This window comes from Drosophila novamexicana, unplaced genomic scaffold, assembly GCF_003285875.2.
Source record: "Drosophila novamexicana strain 15010-1031.04,08,12 unplaced genomic scaffold, DnovRS2.1 tig00000689-arrow-pilon, whole genome shotgun sequence".
In the NCBI taxonomy this organism is placed as follows: domain Eukaryota; kingdom Metazoa; phylum Arthropoda; class Insecta; order Diptera; family Drosophilidae; genus Drosophila; species Drosophila novamexicana.
Window position 1 is genome coordinate 1,912,906 of NW_020824818.1, and position 21,739 is coordinate 1,934,644.

The 21,739-nt window shown below is 37.4% G+C and overlaps 2 protein-coding genes across 2 annotated transcripts in view; one reads left to right on the top strand and one right to left on the bottom strand.

The window, feature by feature from the left end:
• LOC115763095 (protein WBSCR14 homolog) overlaps positions 1–21,739 on the top strand; it is a 34,626-nt gene that overhangs the window by 3,728 nt on the left and 9,159 nt on the right. Inside the window, exons 2-4 of the mRNA XM_030705532.1 lie at positions 354–460; positions 3,443–3,516; positions 5,862–5,978. Coding sequence (XP_030561392.1) covers positions 354–460; positions 3,443–3,516; positions 5,862–5,978 — 298 coding nt within the window. The remainder of the gene's footprint in view (positions 1–353; positions 461–3,442; positions 3,517–5,861; positions 5,979–21,739) is intronic.
• On the bottom strand, positions 5,986–7,647 carry LOC115763093 (gustatory and pheromone receptor 39a). The gene is made up of 4 exons (XM_030705531.1): positions 6,760–7,647; positions 6,370–6,432; positions 6,212–6,301; positions 5,986–6,143 (listed from the first exon to the last, which is right to left on the bottom strand). Exons 1-4 carry the CDS (start codon positions 7,645–7,647, stop codon positions 6,057–6,059), a joined length of 1,128 nt encoding a protein of 375 aa, XP_030561391.1. The 3' UTR covers positions 5,986–6,056.

A 21,739-nucleotide genomic window follows, 5' to 3' on the forward strand; every position in this document is an offset into this window, starting at 1 on the left:
GCCCCCAAAGGCCTTTTCCCTGTCAATACTTCGATATTAGTTTTGATACCCGCTCAGATTTACAACTGTTTTACCTCTAATCGAAACTAATCGATAGTTGGCATTTTCATTTTCAGCTGCGCACAAAATATGGAGGAGGAAGAGAGAAAAAAGGGAAAAATAAAAAAAATTACTCAGATTTTATTTTGAGATTGTCGCCCAGGCGGGTTATGGGGCAAACTATTTATAGCCCACAATCTGTCCATTTCTATACCTTATATTATTTATAAACAAATTATGCATTCTATTATTGTAAACTACACATATTAAGCATATACACTAGTTTATATATTCAATAATTCTTTTTCTTTTAGTCAAAAGCTCACATCGCCCAAATGGAATCACTTTAAAGGCGTGCGATTGCGCTGGAAGGACAAAATACGTCTTAACAATGTCATCTGGCGATGTTGGCATATGCAATGTGAGTAGAAATCATAGAACTTAAAAATAAATATGTTTAAAGTAACAACTTAAAAAGAAAATAACAGTGAACACTCTGCTAACGGACACTTCTGTTAGGCCAAATTCTAACTGGGCTGGAGATTTTCTCTTAAACCATTTTTGTGTACATGCACAATTAATAAATCTGGTCACCCCCATTAGACGAATACTTCTCACTGTAGCTTTAGAGCATTTATTAATATTTGGAACCATCCAATCGAATTTGTAAATTGGCTTTGAATGTCAAAGTTATTCTATTTTTGACTAATTCGAAAAATATTTATAGATAATTTACAAGTTGAAAAATAGAATATATGTATATTCTTACTCTGTTATACTATTCAAATCTTCAAAATATAAATCTAGGTCAAGGAGACCCAATGGGGCTCAAGAAATGTATTTGATTAGCTCCCGTTTACAAACCGGACAGTATATCTTAAATATTACTGTGGAATCTACCTTAAAAACGTTGACTGTCGATTGTTGCGATTATACATCAATGCGTTTCAAACTCCCCAATTACAAATTTTAAAATATTGTGCATATCTTTGCTGGTCCGTAGATCAACTTCCTAAAGCTACCATTGAAAAAACAATTGATAGTTAGGCTAAACTCTTATAAGAAAATCTGTATGATTTTCATAGTGAAGAAAATATTTGGTTAAATTCCGATTCATTCATCAAACAAACAAGTCTGTAAAAAATGTAGTTGTGGGCATTGAAAAAACCTTTATAGTTACATAGTTCATGACGACAATATTTATGACAATATTATGTCAAAAAAAAAAAACGGTTCACATAGTTTTTGATTAGGGCTAGATAACTACAACTCAAGGGTCGAAAATCTGGAGCAGACCGGAAACAGCAGCTCTTTCTCTTATTTGACAGAAGTGAGACGAGAATTAAGTTTTGCATGAATTGAAAAATATTGTGATTATAATATTGCAAATCATTAAATTCTTTACCCAAATTGCTCCAATTTTTAAACAGAGCTAAACCAAATCTAAATTAAAATTTTCCACCCGTGTCGGCATTGAAGCCGCCCGGCACGTGTCAGGGGCGTAAATAAATTACAAATCATTTACAAAATGAAAAAGAAAACAAAAATGTTTAATGAACATTTCCTTGGGCGCGAAATGCTACACGTGCTAAGCTAATAGCAATACACAATTTGGGAGCTGAGAGAGAGCGAAAAAAAAAGCTAAAAGCTGGAAAAAAGCTTTCAAAGCGCAAACACAAACGCTCTTGATTACGCTCTGCCGGAGATGAGTCGCATTCGCTTGTAGTTTTTCAACTGGTTTCTAATTATTATTATAACTTTTTGTTTATTTATTTATTTTTTTTGTTTATTTGGCAGTCTCTCAAAATCGCAGTTGTAGTTGTAGTTGCCATAGCAGACGCGTCTATACTCTGCACTGACCGTTGTCAAGCGTCTGGCAACACGACGCGCTCTTCTTAGGCTTCTTATCAGTCGTCGGCTGGGCTTATCAGAGATGCCTGTCTGGCGTGTTGATCGTTCGCTCGCCTTGTTAAATACGTCTAAATAGATTTCGTTTGCATCAACTAGAACATATAAAGCCAGCGAAAAGCCTAAAATTTATATATATAAAGCTGCCACATTATTTGAAAAATGTCAGATTAAATACGAAAAGGTGGCAACGCCAAAATATTTATTTTGTTTCTTGCCAAAGTTCTATATAATGCAAAACCCCTGGAAATCCAACTATAAAAACATAAAACATAGAAAATCCGATTTGTGTTGTCTAGGGGTTTCTCTGTTGGAAATATTTTCATAAACTTTCCATTCTGTTACGTCACAAATGCGAGAGCGAGATGGTTGCTAAGATGTTACAAACTCGTCAACGGACGATTATCTCTAGAAATTGACGACAAACCGACGACAACGGCAACTGCGACAAAGGCAAATGGAAAATTTTAGGTCTATTTATAAAGTGTTGTACTTGTAAACCCACCTACCTACATATGCACATCATACTTCTTGTCTCGCATTTAGCACTTAATACTCTACTCTACATACATATATGCTAAATGTTTATTCATGAGGTTAAGCATACTAAGTAGATTAACTGCATAACTAACCCAAATGCGTATTGCCTCGATCATTGGGCTGTAGAGTATAGCCATCTGACAATTTCACCAAAAAATTAATAATACTCATCTATTTATGTTAGTTTTTCGTTTTTTCTTGTATCTTATCTTGGGTTAGACTAATCGATTAAATTATTGTCTACTTTAAATTATTTTCTATATAAACACACATCTTTAGCAAATATATTAAAGAAAAGTAGCATCAATTTTAATTTTAATATAACGTGCTATAACTAATATCAATTTTTAGCAATAATGATTAATAATAAAGACACTTCGTAAGATTTTTATTACTGAAAGAAACGAAATGCTTAACGCATCCATAACACAAATTCTATATAACCAATCCATATTTTGCAAATAAACAAATCGTATATATTCAAGAGTTTGTTTAAATCCAAAGCATTGTATATAAATTTAAAATCATACATACTTAATCTATATATTAGGAAATCGAAATGAAATATGGTATATTTATACCAACCACGGACTACAATAATTTCATTGTGAAACTCATTTACATTTCACCATGCCTCAATACATGGGCATTGTTTAGATGTACTGCAAAGTGTATATGCTTTGTAGATAATTGTGAATATCAGTCTCTTGACTTTGTTGTATATAATAAAAAATTATAAAAAAAATAATAAAACGTCATTCTCCCGCGATTTATACACGTGTGGGTCGTTGTCATTGTCAACGCTGCTTTGGAGGCAGCTTGGCATCCCTCCGGAGCTATCTGGCAATGTTGCTAATCTCGAGTCAAAATCTTATCTATACCTTTTGACGAGCTCTCTTCGTACATAGTACACAAACTAACCCATATGTGTTTTTTATTTTCTCCCTTTTTGCAGTTATACAAAAGCGCAGAACGCCGGTGTGTCAATTCGCATCGCCGCTGGACGTTGACATACATAGTAATCCCCAAGTAAGTAGTAACAGGTGAAACGTAATAGTTAAGTGTCTAAAATGTGCGCGGTAAGATAATGATATATATATATATATATGTATATATATATATATGTACATAAATACAAACAGTGTATTAAAATCTGTGATCAATTGGCTAGTAGTAAAAAAAGGTTGGTATTAAGAAGTTGTGGAGATCCTGTTAAAATTATATATTTAAATGATCCCCCTACCGTTTATACTTGCATAGATGGAGGACTAAGAATTCTATCGATAACTTGTGAAATTTACACGAAAGTTGGAAATTTAAAAATTAAACCCAAATGAAACAAAGTAGGCATATTATTTCCTATGAGGTTTCCTTAGAGATGTCATAAGGATTCTTCCAAAATCATTTATTAAGTGTTCCTATTTGACCTAATTATCATAGTTGCAATACAAAACAGTACAAAAAGTTGAGCTAAAGTTAAATATCATGAGTTCATAGCCTAACTTGTAATGCATTTGACTTTAATTTTCACTCAACTGGGTTTCAATTGTTTATTAGAGCTTAGCAAGAACTGAACCGCACAGCTGACGTATTAACCTGCCCATGGTTGTGATGAACCCTCCTCAATGAATGCTATCGCAATGTACTCGAACAACCCCCACATGGAGCAGTACACAAATGCTCAAAATATTGGTCGATTTGCCCAACATCATCTGCTATACTCGTGATCAGAGCGTCGCGCGTCGTTAACTCACCGGGAGATAGTACTCATAGCCCCCAGATATATGGGTTCCCCTTTGCTCTACTCCGAATTGCAGCACGTGATAAGAACGCGCGTTTATATTTTTGGCTATCATCGCATTTTATTTATAGAACGAGATTAATGTTATAATCGAAATCGGATTCGCGATTCTATATGCATAATTATGTAGTACGTTTTACAGAAAATTTCTAAACATTTTACATAGAGTGCAAAAGCTTTATTGTAGGACTTAAATAGTAAGCTGTAAATATATATTTGATTTTTTAAATATTTTAATTTCACATCACTTGGGAACCTGAAAACCTAGTAACATACTAAATGTGTTCTTTATTGCATTTTTTTACAAATATAATATGGCATCGTTTAATGTTAGCATACTTCTGACGCAAGTAAAACAGTTAATATAGCTATCTAGTATTAATTGACATACTGTAAATGTTATAAGCAACCAGATAACTAGAAGCAGAAGGAGTTTAGGCATAGCTCGATACTGATATAACTTAAATTGACAACAATTAAGTATGTCCCCTGATTACACGTGATAATACAGACTCATTTAATATTGACGTTAGAATGTTTCTTGTCAATAAATAACTAACGCGACAATATTAACAATCTGTAAAACAGTAATAACAACTTGTTAAGATTTAAAAAAATTAGATAAAAACTACGAAAGTAAAGAGAATCGGTATGCGATATTATATTTATATGTATATTTATATATATGTGCATATATATATGCATATATTTAAATTATTATGTTTCTATCTTTGATTTATATTATCAAATAGAACAGCTTGTCTTGACGCACAGCCCAAGCCGTGGGAGAGTTGAACTAACAAGCAAAAGGTCGCCGGTTCAAACTCAGCAGCAATTTTCAATTCTAATTTCCTTAGCTTCTGCTCGCGTGACTTGACTTTAAAACGACTCTTTTTATCTTTGATTCTATATAGATTAGCACATTTTCAGCTTATTTAAAGCATTGTCGAGCAAATAGCGTGTACACAATGCACAAATACGACTACGAATACCGCCCACACCTTTTACAATAACTGCTAATTAGCTTATAACAACAAACTGGTAAGATGCACCACTCTCCCACCCGCTGGCCAACCAACAGTAGAGTGTTGGGGGCAGAGCCTCAAAAGCCACACGCATATTATAGCCAGTGTCTGGCACATCAGTCAACTACCGCCAGTGCTTAATCCACATCGTAGTACACCCAAAGCTGTCTCACAGTCTCTTATCTTAGCTGTTCGTCTGGGTCGAAACGTTACTCGGGCGCGTATAAAAGATTTATCTTATCGAGCTAACAATTTGTTTTCATTTGGCAAAGTTGGCTAAATGGCAAGAGAGGCCCGTATACTTGAATTTATTTAGTGGGTTTTAAAAATTTCATAAATTTTGATTAACGCAACGCTTAGTTATTGACTTTGCTTTGTTCGGGATTCTTGAATCAGTTGTCTAAAGAGCTTGACGCGAGTGGGAGCCTAGGAAAAATGTGCAAGGTATAGTCTCTAGATTTTGGGCTGTGATTACGTTAGTAAATAATAAAGAACAACTGATTATATTTTTATACTATATTTACGTATATTTATTCTCTTTCCCACAGACCGTTGTGCTTGAAGGAAAATACTGGAAACGTCATGCAGCTGTCATCAAAGCCGAATACAGAAAATGGCGCAAAAATTATAAATCAAAAGCAACCGGCTGCTTGACTTATGATTCGGTAAGTCGAAAACCCTCCTCCATTCTTTAGATTATACGATTATAACAATAAGACAAATGATAAGCCGGAAAAGTTAAATTATGATTCCTGCAATGATTTAGTAGAGTTCTCCATTTCCTTGAATTGTACCAATATCACCATATATGTGAATATGGCTGTAAAGAGCTGTGGAATACAGAATTCATACATAAATATACATATATAATGAAATGGAATTTAATTTCTATTCATACCTTGAATAGTGTACTCTTATCTAGTGCGAAAAAACCATAGGCTGTCAGTATGGGCTGTTGACGCAGGTTTTTAAGCAAAAACTTTTCGACCTATGCGAAAGGTGTCGTATAACTTAGTATATAATAAAAATAAAAAAACGAGTGTAATAAACACATACCATTCTGTCCAGACCGGAGCCAGTCCTAGGTATTTTTGAAAGTATTTTGGCTGTTTTGTTGGCCTGCGAAAAGAATATACGATAAACCAATCAAAATGTTTGGATATTACACTTAGTAAATGAGCCAATAATAAAATACCAAACTCTTACTTAATTCAAATTATGAGAATCACATAGAAAGGCGTAATATGCAATAAACCATTTGAAATATAACGTATTCACATATTTAGCGCATCAATAATAATATAACAATTTGAGACATACATCAAATAATGAAAATCGCATAGAAAGGCGCATATATATTGAGTTTTATGAATTAATTTATACAGCTAAACCAGCGATATTAGGTAGGAAATTATATGAAGATAATTTTCGAATCGAGTTACTCACTTCAACTGTGATGACATTGGAGCGCAATATGAATGTCATCATAGCCAGCCAGGGAACATTCCACAGGCTGGCGGTGAAGATAAAGATGGCATATTGAAAAAAGCCCGCAAGCTTGCCATCCATCACGGTGCTAATCAAAAATAGAGGCCCAGAGGGTGCCAAGAACAACACGAGTGGTACAATCGGCAGCATAAAGAGTCCAAAGCATGCAAATAGCTCAACAGCAACCGTGTCCAGTAGGCGATACCTTTGGTAGAGCAAATGTCTACGATTTGTGACGGAGTTACTTTCCGCCAACTGGATGTTATATTTTGCTAGGCCGGCTGCCACAATATGTTGCAAGCACACAAAAAACGCTAGCACCAGGCACATCACCAGAAAGCTATACAGATAGACAAATATATAGACAAACGCAGCAATTTTGGACAATCCTGCCCTCGCATAGCCATTTAAGTAATTCATCAGACAGATCAGTGCCAGAACCACATAGCATATAAAGTTGCGTCGAAAGATACGTTCGTTAGCTTTATTTGAGCACAACCGATTCAGCTGGAGTAGTTTCTGGACCAACTCTATATGACGTCGACGTCTTATGTAGAGGCATATATGAACTATCCAGAGTCCTACACAAAAACCGCGTATATTGATTGTCTCATAGAAGTTGCCCGTCTCGTTGTATACTCCCATGTACAGATCTTGCGGCCTCAGATAGGCAAACGCAAAGCAACCCAGTGCTGCGGCCAGTATGGCCAGCATATAAAAAAGCGCATAGCGCTTACTGCTGGGTGTTGACTGTAGCAGACAATCTCTATCATCGAATTGGGCACACATCATGCCCAGCCAATATAGGACACGCCGAAATAGACGCAGGTCGCGATTGCCAGACATGCTGGCGTTGACTAACCAGCCCGAACGCAGCGGCACAATTAACTAAGTGCTTTAACAGAATATATTTGATTTGGATATTACGTACTTATTGATTGATCACCCAGGGCTGTAATTAGCTATGCCCACAAGTTGCATCAGTTTAAACTTGTTGGCAAGGCCGACAAAAAACTTGGGCACGAACGGGCGTAGGCTTACAAAATATACTACATTTTTAAGCCAAAATATAAATTAAACTAGCAAACGCTTTCAAAATGTGATTGCTTAAAAATAAGACTGCTCAAATGGGGAGTGCCCGACTAGAAGGCCCTGAACTCAGCATCGGGCTGCCTACACACTGACTACACTGTGCCAAATACATACATTAATAGCTTCGGTGTTTATTGTCGGATCTTTCTGAAATTATCGGAGTGTGTATACGCACAAGGATCAATCTTAACAAAAAGCTTTTCCCATTTATGTAGGAATGGAGAAAAGCATCAAATCATCGAAATCAATTTTTTACATTTTACATTATTTACATACGGGAAAATATATGTTTGTAATTTCAAGTCTCCCCATTCGTAACATTTGAGATCGTTGCCTTTTTATAGACGGATATGGTCATTTTAATTCAGGTCAACTTGTCGTCCTAATCGGAAATATATATATATATATATATGTACCTTCTCTATGTGCTTCTCCTTATCACCCGTTTTTCAGTGTGTTCAGGGTTTGCAAAAATAATTCCTAGTTGTATTTTTCCAGATTCTTAGTCAAAAGTAAAAACTTATAAATTAAAACAATTGGTACACACCTCTTGCCAGACGACATCTTTTTGGAATATGATTCCCATGGCGACTAGCCAGGGTATATTCCACATGATGCATATGAGCAATAAGCGAATTACGATATTTAATCCAACCTGATTTATATACAGTTCAAAGACAGTGGTAACCATTACGAAGGGAGCAGCCGGTGCCGAGAAGAGCGTAAACGCCGTAATTAGCGCCATGACAAGTCCAAAGCCAGAGTTCAGCTGTTCGTGGCAAACGATGAGCATCTGATTACGTTTCCATAAGCCGCAGCGCCCGATCTTAGTTGTTTTTGTGGCGGCCAGCAAGTCGCGATTATAAAGGTGCAAAAGGGCAGCCAAGACTTGCGCCAGGCAGCTATAGAGTATTATGATAAGCCCTATCAGCACGTAGCTATAGGTATAGATGAAGCTCAATAGTATACACGGAACTACGGGAATTTCAGAGAACACAAACGCACTGGTGTACGTAACGGCACACACACCCGACAGAGCCGCATAGATGCAAAAGCGTCCTAGAAAACGTTTAGCATAGCAATTGTTCAGATCCTTGCGATTGCGATAGAGCAGCAGTGAGAGGAGCTCCAATAAACGGCGACGTTTCACAAAGAAGACGAGATAGACGATTGCCATAACTATGCAGGCAATGCCGTAATTGATCAACAAATACGCATTACCCACGCGTGTATATAGGGGCAGCATAAAGCTATCCGGTGTTAGCAAAACATGCGCAAATGCCATCCACGTGGCAATTTGGGCCACCGAAAAACCGATCACGGCCAAGGTCTGGTCCATTTGGCTCTCATAGGTCTGATGTGTCCGAGCATCGTGTGTTATACAAAGTAAACCGATACACTTCAGACTGATCAAATAGATGCGCAACTCCGTTCCGGAAAACATGACTGAAAATGTGCAACTGACATCAGAAAGCACACATGCCCAAAGCGTACAAATCAATCAATCAATCAATAATTAGTTGGATATAGGGGTTGTGGTCGTACTATATAACAATCAAATTTAACACGAGCTACCAATCAAATCAATTGATGTTTACATTTCATGACTATCTGACGTTACAATTGACTGCACCCAAGAGACTGAGGGCTTTAAGCCTACCACAGGACACCCCAAAGCGCCATCCATGTGTTCGCCAAATCAATTCAATTTAATTTATAAAAGTCAGTCGATACTAGCAATAAGCTTTATAAGGGATCATTTTTAAAGTTCATTGCAATTACCAGGCATATCGATTAGTATTATCCGCACCTGATCTAATATTCTGATGATAACAATGCTCAAGTCGTCGCTCACAACTTTCAAAAATTAGAATCAGCAGAGTTAACAATATAATATATATGTAAACCGCCATTTCGTGTATAATAAATATGCAGAATCTTTTGTGTAGACATATAGGACAATATAATATGTAAAAAATATTATTTCCCCAATTGTCTGACAAGAAGCTAGTTGGTATTTATAAATGGGCTATGGAAAAGTCGAATTGGAAAATACATACAAGGTGGAATTTCCCATTACAAATAACTTGTATTATTCCAATCGGCTTGTTCGGAAGTTAGAAACCAAGCTTTAATATATTCAAAAATATAATAAAAAATTAACTTTAGTAAAAATTATAATGTTGGTAAAAAGAGAGTTAGTATGCCTAAATAGGCAATCCAGCACTTAATGCAATATAATGATGCCGAAATTAGACGACCTTACAAAGAGAAACTTAAAATTAGGAGTAGCTTGCAGATTCAAATAGGATTTATTTGCTAGATATACTTTTTTATTCATGCACTTATTGCAATATGAAAATGTCACAGTGGAAAATACTCACAAAGTGATCATTACAACAAATATATTTTGTGGAAATTATTTCTTCAATTTTCACTGCACATACCTGTACATGGACTGTGTCGCTCATCAAAGCCGTCGCTGAGGTCATAAATGTGGGTGAGAGCCATATAGCGGTCAAAATAATACGCTTCAACACAGTTTTGTCCGACTTGCTAACCATTATGATATAAAGTATACTAGTCGCGTCCAGTGAGGAAAACAGCAAACAGAGCCAAATGCTGAAGCCATAGACCAGGCTGATCTCATCGGTGCACAAGTAGAGCAGACGATCGTGCAGATCGAGGCAGGCGCGCAGGCGCAGGATATCACTGCAGTTTCGCTTGGACCGCTGCAACTGATGGACCAGAGCCTTCAGCTGGGCCTGATTGCAGCGCAGCAAATGTCGTACGACATGTATGAGGCACACATAGATGCCCTGTATGAAGCTGCTGATGAGGGCACGCAAGGGAAAGCCCAGCGTGCTAAAGGTGAACCAGCCCGATATATTGACAAACCAATCTGTCACACAAAATTTCAAAAAGTTGCCAAAGTAGATGATATTGAATATCACAAGGAAAATTAACAGCCGTTTAGGCATCAGCAGGTGCACAGTCAACAAATATTTTCTCTTATAAAACTCAAGTTGTCGCACAATTCGCATCTGTAGATCCTGCAGCCATATAAGCCAGGCATTCTGCAGGAACTGTATAAGCAGGGCCGAGAAGAGCACAAAGCGCTCGTAATGATTGCCCGTTGCGGTCATTTCGCTCTTGAAGCAGAAGGTCCAAAAGGTGACCAATAATACCATACAGCCGACCAAATAGATTTGCATGGCCAAGTGCACCACATAACAGATGAGACTGCGCCGCAACCGAAAGCGATCCTTACTGCTGACATATTGTATGCAGAAGATGCCTATATATCGGCAAATACGATAGTACGGATATAGCTCGCTTTGCGCATACTTTATCATGGCTTAAGCTCAACAAATACTCAACAGAAACTGATTGAAAATTTATAATTTCAAGGTGTATTTATGTCATTTCTCGGCAACCATTAACCTAATTGTGTTTTCTTACTGTTCCGGTTTGCTTTGCGGGAGTTTGCTAACAGCTTTTATGGTTCAGCAGTGAACCAAATATAGAAAACATTAATTGAACTAAAGTGAAATATTTATATCGAAAATATTTTCATTGTCACTCAGTAATTTGGGGTACGATTTCTATTCGTTTCAATGATTCCTTTCATTTGAATTCCACTTTCATTAAAATTTTCTGTTTAATTTTGGTTTCCTTACATTTGTATCCACAATAATAAAATTTTACTTAATTCTTTGAATTTCCCCCTTGGGTATGCCCATATATTTCGCTCCGTTCAAATTTTAATTGTATTTTGTTAAAAAATAACTAAATAAATTGAAATTCAGCTTGGATTAATTTATCTACACATATGCAAATATTGACATTTTCTTTTGAATTTCCCACAACTAATCAAAATATCGCCCAACATAAAAAAATGATTAATGTTATCTTATTTATTAACAAGCAGAAACTTCATTACGTAAAATCTTGCTAAAAATCGAGATGGGAGGGATGTTCTGTTTCTTTTCTAGTATTTACTGCCTTTTTTATAAACGATCTAACTCACCTGCTTGACCACGTCGTTGATCATCAAGGGCATGCCCATATAGAAGAAAAGGGGTGTTAACCAACAAAGCACCATCAGCACTTCCTTAAATGAGAAGCGATCCTCGAACGTGGCTATATAGCATATGAATGTGGCATCCAGCACAAAGTAGAGAAAGGGAAATATCAAAGCACCGCCAAAGACTTGCAGCATCTCCTCGTGGCAGAGCAGCAGTAGCTCATCGTGAATGCACAAGCTGTTGGTCAACTCCTCCAACGTAATTAGAACTCCCAAACGCAACTGATCGGCCTGTGCCTGCAGCAGGCTCATCACGACATAAACTAGGGCTGTGTAGCACGTGATGACATAGTTGATGAGCACGAGGTGCATGCACAGGCAGATCAGGCTGGGCAACTGCCTCAGCTGGCTGCTCGCAGTCCAAGTGTCGATCGTATAAATCAGGAAATTCCATGAATACAGCAGACTGATGCCCAGCCAGATGCGATAAAGCCAGCGAGGGCAACTCAAGCTCGTGGTGTTCACTTGCAAGCGCCCAGCCAAATCTGATAGTCGATTCAGCAGAGTCTGTTGCACGTGCTGCTGCAGGCGCATCCAAATGTGTAGCAGAAGCTCAGTAGTGGGTGATGCAAATACTACAATTTGATAAAAGGCTTTGCCCACACTCGACTCTATGCCCACGTAATCCACGCGTGTGGCTAAAAACGGCTCTATGAGTGCGCCAAATATGAGGCACAATGTCAACAGCTGTGCATTGCGTGAGCAGCAGGTTGCATGCACCACGTAGCGTTGCAAGCAGCTCGAGTAATCGATATTGGTCAGGCCCAAAAAGCGCTGGTAGTGCAAATAGGCAAGCAGCCTTTGGTCTTGCATTTTTATTTCTTTTTTCTCTTTGGTCGAAATACTTTCGGTGTGTTGTGGCACACGTTGCCTGGCGTACTGAATGAGGCACAAGGTACTCAGAGCTAAGCATCTGATAATGAAAATATCTAGAACATTGATGCACGATAAAAGTGTGCTTAACAAATTTAATTAATTTAATGCTTGCGACTTATGAGCGGAGGTGCCATCTTCTATTTTTTTATAAAAAACCTTGAAAGCTATTTTTTATGCATGTCTACACAGTTAAGTAGATATCATAAAAATATTTTGACTGGGACTAAGATTTGAGATTTTCGAATTCAATTGGCATTCACAGTGGCATCATAAGGGTTAAAATTGATATTAAATAGGTTAATAAATAGTGCCAGAAACGATATCTATACATCAATATGTATTCAGGCTATACTGATTTCTATACAGAATGATTGTCTATAATATATAGAAAATATATATAAAAACAAGTAAGAGGTTCTAGCCGGGAGCTCCCGACTAGGGAATACCCAGAACCCTCTTTTTCCAACATCAAATGCATATACATATTCTATTTAAGAAGCTCTAGTTCTTGTTATTTACCAAAATTGGCCAAAAAACAGGATATCTATATCGATTTTTATCGATTGCTTGGAAACGGAGTAAGTTATCGCTTATTGGAAACAAACTCGATCTGCGCGGAAACTAGGAGCATCTACATCTAAAATTTCAAGTCCCTAGCTCTTATAGGTTCTGAGATCCTTGCGTTCATACATACGGACGGACGGACGGACGGACAGACGGACATGGCTAGATCGACTCGGCTATTGATGCTGATCATGAATATATATACTTTATGGGGTCGGAGAAGCTTCCTTCTGTCTGTTACATACATTTGGATTTTGCACAAATACAATATACCCTTATACCCATTTTTAATGGGTTCAGGGTATAAAAACTAAAGTATAGCGTTATATAGTCAATGCATTAAAAGAAACAGGCTTAAGTATTAACAAAACCTAGTTCACAGCTGTCTAAATATTTATGCCCACTTTCGACGTCCAGTTATAGTGCTCTAGTCAACTATAAGGAGATGCCTTTAGACAGGTCTACTGGGGTTTTTTTTTATACCCTGAACCCATTAAAAATGGGTATAAGGGTATATTATATATATATATATTTTCTTGATCAGCATAAATAGCTGAGTCGATCTAGCCATGTCCGTCTGTCTATCCGTCCGTCCGTCCGTCCGTCCGTATGTATGCACGCAAGGATCTCAGAACCTATAAGAGCTAGAGACTTGAAATTTTAGATGTAGATGCTCCTAGCTCCCGCGCAGATCGAGTTTGTTTCCGATAATCGATAACTTACTCCGTTTCCAAGCAATCGATTAAAATCGATATCGATATCCTGTTTTTTGGGCAATTTTGGTAAATAACAAGAACTAGAGTCACCTAAGTTGACATATAGCTTCTAAAATAGAATATATATATGATACAGGATTTTTCTTCATGGTTTTCGCTCTAGATTAATCTGGCATTCAAATATGACCAGCGATTTTTTAGTCGAAATTCATGTCCAAATATATATATATATATATATATATATATATATACTTCGTATATAGACATGGGTCAAAATTTACCACCCCCATAACTCGGTCAAATCTCATCAGATTTTCATGAAGTTTGGCGTTTTCTTCATGGGTTTCCCTCTAGATTAATCTGGCATTCAAATCTGAACAAAGATTTTTAGTCGATATTCATGTCCAAGTCTTACCCCAAGATTCGTATCTAGACATGGGTCAAAAATTACCACCCCCATAACTCGGTCAAATCTTATCAGATTTTCACGAAGTTTGGCTTTTTCTTCATAGTTTTCCCTCTAGATTAATCTGGCATTCAAATCTCGACACCGATTTTTTGGTCGAAATTCATGTCCAAATCTTACCCCAAGATTCGTATATAGACATGGGTCAAAAATGACCACCCCCATAACTCGGTCAAATCTCATCCGATTTTCACGAAGTTTGGATTTTTCTTCATAGTTTTCCCTCTAGATTAATCTGGCATTCAAATCTCGACACCGATTTTTTGGTCGAAATTCATGTCCAAATCTTACCCCAAGATTCGTATATAGACATGGGTCAAAAATGACCACCCCCATAACTCGGTCAAATCTCATCCGATTTTCACGAAGTTTGGATTTTTCTTCATAGTTTTCCCTCTAGATTAATCTGGCATTCAAATCTCGACACCGATTTTTTGGTCGAAATTCATGTCCAAATCTTACCCCAAGATTCGTATATAGACATGGGTCAAAAATGACCACCCCCATAACTCGGTCAAATCTCATCCGATTTTCACGAAGTTTGGATTTTTCTTCATGGTTTTCCCTCTAGACCAGGAACCACCCCCATAACTCGGTCAAATCTCATCCGATTTTCACGAAGTTTGGATTTTTCTTCATAGTTTTCCCTCATGTCTTCATTCATGTCCAAATCTTACCCCAAGGTTCGTATATAGACATGGGTCAAAAATGACCACCCCCATAACTCGGTCAAATCTCATACGATTTTCACGAAGTTTGGATTTTTCTTCATAGTTTTCCCTCTAGATTAATCTGGCATTCAAATCTCGACACCGATTTTTTGGTCGCAATTCATGTCCAAGTCTTACCCCAAGATTCGTATATAGACATGGGTCAAAAATGACCACCCCCATAACTCGGTCAAATCTCATCCGATTTTCACGAAGTTTGGATTTTTCTTCATAGTTTTCCCTCTAGATTAATCTGGCATTCAAATCTGAACACCGATTTTTTAGTCGAAATTTATGTCCAAATCTAACCCAAAGATTATATATAGACATGGGTCAAAAATTACCACCCCCATAACTCGGTCAAATCTCATCCGATTTTCACGAAGTTTGGATTTTTCTTCATAGTTTTCCCTCTAGATAAATCTGGCATTCAAATCTCGACACCGATTTTTTGGTCGAAATTCATGTCCAAATCTTACCCCAAGATTCGTATATAGACATGGGTCAAAAATGACCACCCCCATAACTCGGTCAAATCTCATCCGATTTTCACGAAGTTTGGCTTTTTCTTCATAGTTTTCCCTCTAGATTAATCTGGCATTCAAATCTCGACACCGATTTTTTGGTCGAAATTCATGTCCAAGTCTTACCCCAAGATTCGTATATAGACATGGGTCAAAAATGACCACCCCCATAACTCGGTCAAATCTCATCCGATTTTCACGAAGTTTGGATTTTTCTTCATGGTTTTCCCTCTAGACCAGGAACCACCCCCATAACTCGGTCAAATCTCATCCGATTTTCACGAAGTTTGGATTTTTCTTCATAGTTTTCCCTCTAGATAAATCTGGCATTCAAATCTCGACACCGATTTTTTGGTCGAAATTCATGTCCAAATCTTACCCCAAGATTCGTATATAGACATGGGTCAAAAATGACCACCCCCATAACTCGGTCAAATCTCATCCGATTTTCACGAAGTTTGGATTTTTCTTCATAGTTTTCCCTCTAGTTTAATCTGGCATTCAAATCTCGACACCGATTTTTTGGTCGAAATTCATGTCCAAATCTTACCCCAAGATTCGTATATAGACATGGGTCAAAAATGACCACCCCCATAACTCGGTCAAATCTCATCCGATTTTCACGAAGTTTGGATTTTTCTTCATAGTTTTCCCTCTAGATTAATCTGGCATTCAAATCTCGACACCGATTTTTTGGTCGAAATTCATGTCCAAATCTTACCCCAAGATTCGTATATAGACAGGGTCAAAAATGACCACCCCCATAACTCGGTCAAATCTCATCCGATTTTCACGAAGTTTGGATTTTTCTTCATAGTTTTCCCTCTAGATCAATCTGGCATTCAAATCTCGACACCGATTTTTTGGTCGAAATTCATGTCCAAATCTTACCCCAAGATTCGTATGTAGACATGGGTCAAAAATGACCACCCCCATAACTCGGTCAAATCTCATCCGATTTTCACGAAGTTTGGATTTTTCTTTATAGTTTTCCCTCTAGATTAATCTGGCATTCAAATCTCGACACTGATTTTTTGGTCGAAATTCATGTCCAAATCTTACCCCAAGATTCGTATATAGACATGGGTCAAAAATTACCACCCCCATATCTCGGCCAAATCTCATCCGATTTTCACAAAGTTTGGCTTTTTCTTCATGGTTTTCCGTCTAGATTAATGTGGCATTCAAATCTCGACACCGATTTTTTGGTCGAAATTTATGTCCAAATCTTACCCCAAGGTTCGTATATAGACATGGGTCAAAAATTACCACCCCCATAACTCGGTCAAATCTCATCCGATTTTCATGAAGTTTGAATTTTTCTTCATGGTTTTCCCTCTAGATTAATCTGGCATTCAAATCTGAACACCGATATTTTAGTCAATATTTATGTCCAAATCTTACCCCAAGATTCGTATATAGACATGGGTCAAAAATTACCAACCCCATATCTCGGCCAAATCTCATCCGATTTTCACAAAGTTTGGCTTTTTCTTCATGGTTTTCCGTCTAGATTAATGTGGCATTCAAATCTCGACACCGATTTTTTGGTCGAAATTTATGTCCAAATCTTACCCCAAGGTTCGTATATAGACATGGGTCAAAAATTACCAACCCCATATCTCGGCCAAATCTCATCCGATTTTCATGTAGTTTGGCGTTTTCTTCATGGGTTTCCCTCTAGATTATTCTGGCATTCAAATATGAACACGGATTTTTTAGTCGAAATTCATGTCCGAATCTTACTCCAAGATTTGTATCTAGACATGGGTCAAAAATTATCACCCACATATCTCGGCCAAATCACATGCGATTTTCACGAAGTTTGGCTTTTTATACCCTGAACCCATTAAAAATGGGTATAAGGGTATATTGTATTTGTGCGAAAGCCAAATATATGTAACAGGCAAAAGGAAGCAACTCCGACCCCATAAAGTATATATATTCTTGATCAGCATTAATAGCTGAGTCGATCTAGCCATGTCCGTCTGTCTGTCCGTCCGTCCGTCCGTCCGTCCGTCCGTATGTATGAACGCAAGGATCTCAGAACCTAGAGACTTGAAATTTTAGATGTAGATGCTCCTAGCTCCCACGCAGATCGAGTTTGTTTCCGATAATCGATAACTTACGCCGTTTCCAAGCAATCGATAAAAATCGATATCGATATCCCGTTTTTTGGGCAATTTTGGTAAATAATAAGAACTAGAGTCACCAAACTTGACATATAGCTTCTAAAATAGAATATATATATGCATTTGATGTTGGAAGAAGAGGGTTCAGGGTATCCTCTAGTCGGGAGCTCCCGACTAGAACCTCTTCTTATTTTTGTAATATGTTCACATATCAAAAATCGGACAGTCCTCTTAAAATTAATTTTATTTTGATAGAAGTATAGTGAAAGGGTATCCAACGAGAACCTCGCCAGTAAATAAACAAGTTTTCAATAGATAATTATCGAATAAACATATGTTTAAAAATCAAAGTTATTCATAAAAACGTTAAGATATAGCTATATGCTTGGCTATTAATGCCGAATATATGTACCTTATATTGCAATTTTTGTTTCATCTTTATACCAAATATATTCTGTAATACTCACCTCGACAGACAAATTGTTAATTGTTAACGGCATGTACATATATAAAATGTTAACTGACATCCAAGAAACTATAGCTACAACTTCCCCATAGGAGAAACGGTTCTCTAATGTGGCCAGATAGGTTACAAATATGGAATTCTGACCAAGATTTAGGAAACTTAACAGCAATGCGGCGCCAAAAACCTTAACGACCTCCTCGTGACACAGCAATAACAATTGATCGTAAAGGCTTAAACTATTGCCCAACTCCTCCAGACTAGGTCGAGACACTGTCAGGATCAGCTGTGCGGAATGTGCTTGCAACAGACTCGAGACAACACTCACCAACGATGTGTAGCAAGTGATGACAAAAAAGATGCGCATGAAGTTCAAAAAGAAGCACATATAAAAGAATATTTGCTCGATCTGTGGACAAAGGTTCCAATATATCACGGCAAATATGCTTATGTGCACGGCATAAAAGGTGCAGCTGCTGAGCCAAAATCGGTAAAGCCAACGGGGGCGTGGCAATGCCTGCGTATCCAACTGCAGGCGCTGGGCCAGTTGGGACAATCTCTGTAGAAGCAACTGTTGTGTTTGCTGCCGCATGCGCAGATAAAAGTTGAGTAATATCTGAATAATTGGTGCCATCAAAAGATGTAGAAGGTAAAATGCTTTAACCGGCTTAGAAATCATCTCCACGTTATCGACACACTGCCCACTTAGAGTTCCATACAGGGAAAGGCCGACAATGGCCAGTGCTAGCAGCTGGCTTGTGTACGAACTCCAATTGGCTTGGACTATATAGTTCTTAGAGTCTTGCGAGTAGACAATATCGTTCAGTCCCAAATAACGTTGATGGTCTATGAATATTAAAAGTTTTCGCTGCGTCGCTTCTGGAAACATTTTGTTTTGTAAAAAATTAACACTCGCGTTTTGGTAAACGTTGTCAGGATAACTGAATGCAACAAAATTGTATACCCCCATTTGATGAGTCTAGTAAAAATGTGAAATCTAGCAACAGATCTTTAATTTCAATTAGTGGAAATTATAATAAATGGCAAATGTTGTGCACTTGACAGGAATATTATCGGACTATTAGTGGGAATTGTTTTGATCAGGTGTATTCTATTGGTCAAAAGGAAAATCTATATAAATGTATATTCGGATAACAATCGTTATGGATTTTTTTTTTGCTAAACGCAATGCATTTGTCAATTCGGATATATCTTATATTTCTCAAAGGATTTAACAATATTAATAAAAAAGACACGAGGCTTAGTGTGCAAAACTTAATGTATAAGTAATCAACAAATGTGAGCTTTAGCATATAAAATTAATGCTACAAATAATTTTTAATCGATATCTTATCAGCATTATTGTAAACATCCTCTAGCTGGGAATAATAGTTTAAAAAATTAATTGGTGTTAAGTGGGCCTATTACCCTTCTGCAGTAAGTCGGCACACACTGACTAAACTTTGCCTAGTTTGCTCATGAAGCCCAATTAATTTCAACTGAAATAATTACAAAACTCACCTGCTTGGCCAGGTTGTTGAATATCAGTGGCATTCCCAGATATAAACCAAATGGTATCAGCCAACTGAGCACAAATAGCACTTCCGCAAAGGAAAATCGCTCCGTCAATGAGGAAACATAACAAACAAATGTAGCATCCATTAGATAATATAGAAGACAAATTATGACAGCGCCACCGAAAACTTTTATAATCCCTTCTTGGCACAGCAACAGCAGCTCATCATGTGTTCTCAAACTGTTGGCCAGCTCCTCAAGAGATATCTGTGAACCGATTAGCAACTGATCCGCCTGCGCTTCCAGCAAGACCAAAACCAAGTGAACTAGGGACGTGTAGAGTGTGATAATATAGTTGATGCGCAAAAGAAGGGCATAGTAGTTCACGAAAAAGAATACATATGTCTTGTGGCTGTTTGTGTTCAAATATAAGTGAGCAAATATCAGATTAATGAAATAGAAAGCGCATATGCCCAACCAAAAGCGGTAAAGCCTACGAAGTAGAGCCAGCTCAAAGGTGTTCACTTTAAGACGGCAGGCTAGCTGCGTCAACATCTGCAGCAGCACACGTTGTGATTCTTGCTTTGAACGTAGCCAGATGTATACTAATAACTGAGCTACCGGGATGGCCAGGGTAATTATGCCGTAAACCAAGTTTCCTGTCTTTGAGTGCATTTCCAAGTGGGCCTTGGCCTGGGCATCGATGAAAGATGCAATGCAAACCAGCATCATTAGAAACTGAATGCTATAAGAGCACCAATTTCCATTGAGCACATAGCAATTCAAAACGGTAGAGTAATCGATATCGGTTAGTCCCAAATAACGCTGGTAATGTATCAGGGTAAAAAGCTTATGTTCCCGTGGTTTCGCCCACATTCTCTGTAAGAAAACTAGACTTGCTTTTGACCAAGGTTTCCACGAATAACTAAATGTAAAAATGATGGGTTCGCCTCAAGGAAATCCATCTATACAAATTTTAATCAATTAAAATTGTACACAGCTGTGGCATTTTAATCAATTTTAAGCTTTTTGGTATGTCAAAGCAAATGCTCGACTCGAATGTACCCTTACCATGCAAAGCATCCAAAAAATTTTAAACGTTTGTCAAGCAATATTGCTTTACTGAAGCTTTCATTTGGATCGAAAGTGAGGATTAAGACGGAGTTTTAAATAATTCAACCTGCAAGTAGGGGATATCATTGGCCAAAGTTTGTATGAAATACACCAAAAACAACGCTGCCCCATATATATACAAAGTAACAAGCGAGATGTCGCTAGTTCAAGCAAAGCAGGAATAGAACATAAAATTATTTCACTGCACAATGTGAAGAACCAGTTTATGGTCCCGATGGGGGTGACATTTTTTAAAAGTAGAATTTTATAAACTCTAGTATGTGTAAAATTTTCAGGAAATTAATGTTAAACATAACGATGCATAGACCCCAAATCCATCTCAGTATAATATTTAAAGGAATATTAATAAAAAAAAAAAAACTAGTTTGTTGATTCGATCGATATAATTTTGTGATCACAGAAAATGATTAAATTCAACAATATTAAAGTTGTTCGTGTCACTCACCTGTCTGGCCAGGTTGTTGATTATCAGCGGCATACTTAGATAAAAACAAAGTGGCAGAAGCCAGCTAAATATGAATATTACTTCCAAAACTGAGAATCGCTCTTCCAATGCGGCTACATAACAAATGCATGTAGCATCCAGTACACTGTATAGATATATGAATACTAAAGTTCCGCCAAAAAGTTGAACAATCTGCTCGCAGCATAGCAACAGT

What these genes read in the sequence shown, in the direction of transcription:
- LOC115763093 (XM_030705531.1), bottom strand. Translation starts at nt 7,647, where the DNA reads ATGTCTGGCAATCGCGACCTGCGTCTATTTCGGCGTGTCCTATATTGG. An exon ending in CCAATGTCATCACAGTTGAA is followed by an intron (nt 6,433 to 6,759) that starts GTGAGTAACTCG and finishes TTCTTTTCGCAG; the next exon opens with GCCAACAAAACAGCCAAAAT. An exon ending in GCTCCGGTCTGGACAGAATG is followed by an intron (nt 6,302 to 6,369) that starts GTATGTGTTTAT and finishes CCTTTCGCATAG; the next exon opens with GTCGAAAAGTTTTTGCTTAA.